Source organism: Micromesistius poutassou, assembly GCF_964030765.1.
Source record: "Micromesistius poutassou genome assembly, contig: SCAFFOLD_1232, whole genome shotgun sequence".
In the NCBI taxonomy this organism is placed as follows: Eukaryota; Metazoa; Chordata; class Actinopteri; order Gadiformes; family Gadidae; genus Micromesistius; species Micromesistius poutassou.
Window position 1 is genome coordinate 10,001 of NW_028177904.1, and position 5,924 is coordinate 15,924.

The 5,924-nt window shown below is 49.6% G+C and overlaps 1 protein-coding gene across 1 annotated transcript in view; it reads right to left on the bottom strand.

The window, feature by feature from the left end:
- l3mbtl1 (L3MBTL histone methyl-lysine binding protein 1) overlaps positions 1-5,918 on the bottom strand; it is a 12,627-nt gene extending 6,709 nt beyond the window's left edge. Inside the window, exons 1-7 of the mRNA XM_084490676.1 lie at positions 5,887-5,918; positions 3,824-3,912; positions 3,022-3,126; positions 2,490-2,625; positions 1,451-1,542; positions 790-941; positions 538-614 (exon numbers count right to left, since the gene is read on the bottom strand). Coding sequence (XP_084346802.1) covers positions 538-614; positions 790-941; positions 1,451-1,542; positions 2,490-2,625; positions 3,022-3,084 — 520 coding nt within the window. The 5' untranslated portion in view covers positions 3,085-3,126; positions 3,824-3,912; positions 5,887-5,918. The remainder of the gene's footprint in view (positions 1-537; positions 615-789; positions 942-1,450; positions 1,543-2,489; positions 2,626-3,021; positions 3,127-3,823; positions 3,913-5,886) is intronic.
- Between the last annotated feature and the right edge of the window lie 6 nt (positions 5,919-5,924).

Here is a 5,924-nt window from a genome sequence, read left to right on the forward strand (position 1 = left end):
CGTTAAACACATTAAACACATGACATTAAACACGTTAAACACATTAAACACATGACATTAAACACATTAATCACATTAAACCCATGACATTAAACACATGACATTAATCACATGACAGTAAACACATGACATTAATCACATGACATTAAACACATGACATTAATCACATGACATTAATCACATGACATTAAACACATGACATTAAACACATGACAGTAAACACATGACATTAATCACATGACAGTAAACACATGACATTAATCACATGACATTAAACACATGACATTAATCACATGACATTAATCACATGACATTAAACACATGACATTAAACACATGACATTAATCACATCACATTAATCACATCACATTAATCACATCACAGTAAACACATCACATTAATCACATCACAGTAAACACACATATATTTCTGGAAAACACGATCCATGTTATTATGAAGTATCTACTAAATGACTGATCGTGATGTAAATGTGTTTCTATTTGGTGGGGTGGGCGGGGTCAGCAGGTCGTGAGTTACCTTGGGGTGGTGTGAGGGGGAGGTTCCTCTCCTGACACCAGCCAATCGGATGGATGTACGGGCTGCTTGCATCACACCTGTGTTAGGTTACGGATGGGGAGGAAAAAGACGTTGGATGCTGCACATTCAGAAACACAGCGGAATTTACTGGAATTAGTAACAAAATCGATAAAAAAAGTGTACAAATCTATATTATTACACTGATAAACAAATATACAGACATCATGACCTACTGGTTTGCCAGAGCCTCACCAGTAGTCGTAGGTGTCGTCCCAGTTGTCAAAGTGAACCAGGAAGCGGTCGTCCACCACGTCGGTAACGGTTGCTACGCAGATGAGGGAGGGGTTCATGCGGTCCACGGCCTCCAGCTTCATGCCCACCTCAAACCCGCACTGCATGTCGATCTGAGCATACAGACAGGTCAGCCCCTCCACAGACAGACAGACAGGTCAGCCCCTCCACAGACAGACAGGTCAGCACCTCCACTGCATGTCTGTCTGACCACAGACAGACAGGTCATCGCCTCCACTGTCTATCTGTCTGACCACAGACAGACAGACAGGTCATCACCTCCACTGTCTGTCTGTCTGACTACAGACAGACAGACAGGTCAGCACCTCCACTGTCTGTCTGACCACAGACAGACAGGTCATCGGCTCCACTGTGTCTGTCTGACCACAGACAGACAGGTCATCGCCTCCACTGTCTGTCTGTCTGACCACAGACAGACAGGTCAGCACCTCCACTGTCCGTCTGTCTGACCACAGACAGACAGGTCAGGTAAGAACTGGGTGTCATCATTGAATACTGAATTATATAAATCTCATGTTGTAATCAATTTAAGAAATGCATCATTTCTATTGAGTATTCCTACAGGATTTGCTGACTGTGTTCATTTCGTGTTTGAACGTACTCTTCCTGGAGTTGCAAACAGCTCCTTTGGTGCCACTTGTGCTTTAGTCATCTTCAGGTAGTTGTTCCACGTGAACTCCTCCTCTTTACAGCCTGAAGAAACACACACACACACACACACACACACACACACACACACACTCTTTAATCACAAGACACTAACACTGTGTGTCAATGTGTTCATTCATAACAGTGATGACGTCATACTAGTGAACATCCAATCGTATCGACTGAGGGAAGCAGGTGGCCTCCCGTGTCCAATCGGAGATTAGCTGTTTTAATTCACCACGCTCACCGTGAACACCTGGTCATACTATCGGCTAGGGGCCACGCCCTATGAGGAGCAGCCTTTCGCCTTGGACCAATCACCTTCCACGATGAGCAGCTCAGGGGGTAGCGCGGGTTGACTTTTAACCGGAAGGTTGTTAGTTCGATCCCCGGCTCCTCCTAGCTGAGTGTCAAGGTAAGCGAGACGCCCTCACCCTGACTGCTCCTGACGAGCTGGCTGTCGCCCTGCGTGGCTGACTCCGCCGTCGGTGTGTGAGTGTGTGTATGAACCGATTGTGTGCGATTACCCTAATTTTGATTGCAATTTCGATTTTAGCGTGAAACGATCACCAAACTAATATAATCGAGTTTAAACTATTAACTACTACTAACGAAATTGCAGAACAGCTGGATACATATCTGGACATTATTTTCTATTTTACCATTTTGTGTATTTGTTTAAGGGGAAATTTCAAGTTCTCATTTGCAAAGTGTTTTTTTTTTTGAAGAGAAATTATGAATAAATGCATCATGTTTTCAAATTCAAAAACGGTTGGTGGTTTGAACAATCGAGAGTTTCAATACCGACCAAAATAATCGTGATTATGATTTTTTTTTTTCCATAATCCAGCAGCCCTACCCACCCCGCGGTCCTTTGCTGAACGTCCTCCCCTCCTATCTCCCATGCCTTCCTCTCTATCTCACTCTACGATAAAAAAGGATAAAGCCTAAAAGAAAGTGAAACGCCCTTAATGTGATGTCCTGGCGCTCACCTTTGGGCGTGTACAGCTTGTGTCCGGTGCTTTCACACCAGCCCGCCTGGTGCACGTCCGGTGAGTTGGCGTTGACCCAGAAGTCGTGGCAGTCGGAGTAGCCGTCGAAGTGGAGACGCAGCCGGTAACCACAGACCTGGGGGGGGGGAGGACAGCGGAGAGGCTGTTTTGATTGGTTGTGAGTTTGTTGTGTACTCGCTGAGCTGATGAGCTATGGATGAACACTAAGCTTTTGTCGAAAAAAGCACACAAACAGACTAACCCTAACCCAACCAATCAAATTCAGCGATAGAGAAAACCTCTCATCTGATATAATCTTCTGATCTAATTTAATCTCTACACGCTGCATTCAAGACCCTGATTCTCTTCTTTTTCGAAAATCAGCGAAAAAACCTCAGCTTCAAAATAAAAGCGCCCCATTCATAGTGTCTGTGAGCGGCCTGGGGCGGGGGTGGCGGCGGCGGCGGCGGCGGCGGGGGGGGGTGGTGATGCTGTCTGTCTGCCGGGGGGCCGGGCCCCCCCTCCCCCTCACCTCGGCCACCGTCAGGACGAAGTACATGGAGGGGTGCTGCGGGTCGATGCCCTCCAGCTTCATCCCCTGTTTGAAGCTGTTCTTCACAGTGGGGACCCGCTGGGCCTGGACACACACACACACACACACACACACATACACACACACATGCATGCACACACATGCATGCACACACACACACACACACACACACACACGCACACGCACACACATGCACGCATGCATGCACACACACACACACACACACACACACACACACACACACACACATGCACACGCACACACACGCGCACACGCACACACACATGCACACACACACACACACACACACACACACACACACACACACACATGCATGCACACACATGCATGCACACACACACACATGCATGCACACACATGCATGCACACACACACACACACACGCACACACACGCACGCATGCATGCACACACACACACACACGCAGACGCACACACATGCACACACACAAGAACAAATAGAATATTGATTATTTAAAGAATGTATATATAATGTATATACAGTATATCATTATGTCATGTTCGATTTAACTGCTTCAAGTGATTCCAAATAGAGTCTCCCACTGGTTTACTTTACCTCAGTTAACCTTTACTTTACCTTACTTTACCTACAGCCAAGAGGAGGTTAAAGAAACAGGAAACAAGAAGGGTTCACCTTGCACTTGGCTTGCGCACACACACACACACACACACACACACACACACACACACACACACACACACACACACACACACACACACACACACACACACACACCTACCTCCTGGAAGAGCTGGTCGGGCGCTGCGACGGCGCTGCAGTCCTCCAGGTACTGGCTCCAGGTCCACAGCTCCGTCTTACTGTCCCCCGCTGGAGGGAGACGGTACAGACACGGGCCGCTAGCCGTTAGCTGTGAGCCGTTAGCTGTGAGCTGTTAGCTGTGAGTTGTTAGCTGTTAGCTGTGAGCCGTTAGCTGTTAGCCGTTAGCTGTGAGCTGTTAGCTGTGAGTTGTTAGCTGTTAGCTGTGAGCCGTTAGCTGTTAGCCGTTAGCTGTGAGCTGTTAGCTGTGAGTTGTTAGCTGTTAGCTGTGAGCCGTTAGCCGTTAGCTGTTAGCTGTGAGCCGTTAGCTGTTAGCTGTTAGCTGTGAGCTGTGAGCTGTTAGCCGTTAGCTGTGAGCTGTTAGCTGTGAGTTGTTAGCTGTTAGCTGTGAGCCGTTAGCTGTGAGTCGTTAGCTGTTAGCTTTGAGCCGTTAGCTGTTAGCTGTGAGCCGTTAGCTGTTAGCTGTGAGCCGTTAGCTGTTAGCTTTGAGCCGTTAGCTGTTAGCTGTGAGCTGTTAGCTGTGAGTCGTTAGCTGTTAGCTGTGAGTCATTAGCTGTCAGCTGTTAGCTTTGAGCCGTTAGCTGTTAGCTTTGAGCCGTTAGCTGTTAGCTGTTAAATGTGAGCTGTGAGGACTGTGACGACTCCACAGCCTCACAGCAAAGGCCCTGATTCACTTCAAACTAAATCGAAATCGAGTTGTTCACTGAACTCAATAACAGCTGGCGGACACGGCGATCTCAACAGAGTAAAGGTGTAGGGCTGAGGTGTGGGGGCTGTTCTTTGGTGGAGCGGGTCGGGGTGAGACGGCAAGCAACCATTCTCTACCCGGTGTGTACTGACTGCAGGCCGCGGTGTGTTGTGTGGTGTGTGATGTGTTGTGTGTGGTGTGTGATGTGTCGTGTGTGGTGTGTGATGTGTCGTGTGTGCTGTGGTGTGTGGTGTGTGGTGTGGTGTGGTGGTGTGTGTTGTGTGATGTGTTGTGTGTGGTGTGGTGTGTGGTGTGTGGTGTGGTGTGTGGTGTGTGATGTGTCGTGTGTGCTGTGGTGTGTGGTGTGGTGTGTGGTGTGTCGTGTGTGGTGTGTCGTGTGTGCTGTGGTGTGTGGTGTGGTGTGTGGTGTGTTGTGTGGTGTGTGATGTGTTGTGTGTTGTGTGGTGTGTGATGTGTTGTGTGTGGTGTGGTGTGTGATGTGTCGTGTGTGGTGTGTTGTGTGTGGTGTGTGGTGTGTGATGTGTTGTGTGTGATGTGGTGTGTGTTGTGTGTGGTGTGTGATGTGTGGTGTGTGGTGTGTGATGTGTCGTGTGTGCTGTGGTGTGTGATGTGTTGTGTGGTGTGTGATGTGTCGTGTGTGCTGTGGTGTGTGATGTGTTGTGTGGTGTGTGATGTGTTGTGTGTGGTGTGGTGTGTGATGTGTCGTGTGGTGTGTGATGTGTCGTGTGTGCTGTGGTGTGTGGTGTGGTGTGTGATGTGTTGTGTGTGGTGTGGTGTGTGATGTGTGGTGTGTGGTGTGTGTGGTGTGTTGTGTGTGGTGTGTGGTGGGGCGTGGGGGGGGAGATGTTGGACTAGTTCTGCTGATTACCCCGAACACACCGTGGCAGGACTTCCGATAACACCCCCAATAACCCGTGAAGGAGGGGGGGGGTCACCCCCAGTACCCCAGTTTAGACTCAAATACATCAGGGGCTCAAGGTTACCCGAGGTCAGGTTGAAAAGACTGGGAGCAGAGATGGAGGTCAGGGAGAGTGGACAGGAGGGAGGGAGGGAGGGATGGGAGATGGGCAGGAGGGAGGAGGAGAGGGAAGAGGGAGGGACGGAGGGAGGGAGGAAGGGAAGGGAGGAGGAGAGGGAAGAGGGAGGGAGGGAGGAGAGAGTAGGGGAGGAGGGGAGGGATGAGGGGGAGGGAGGGAGGGAGGGGAGGGAGGAGGGAGAGGGAAGAGAGGGAGGGAGGGAGGAGAGGGAAGAGGGAGGGAGGGAGGGGAAGGAGGGAAGGGAGGAGAGAAGGTAGGAGGGAGGAGGGAGGTCTTCACCTCCTCTGATGTGTCGGATGTCCGTCTTACAGTCGTCT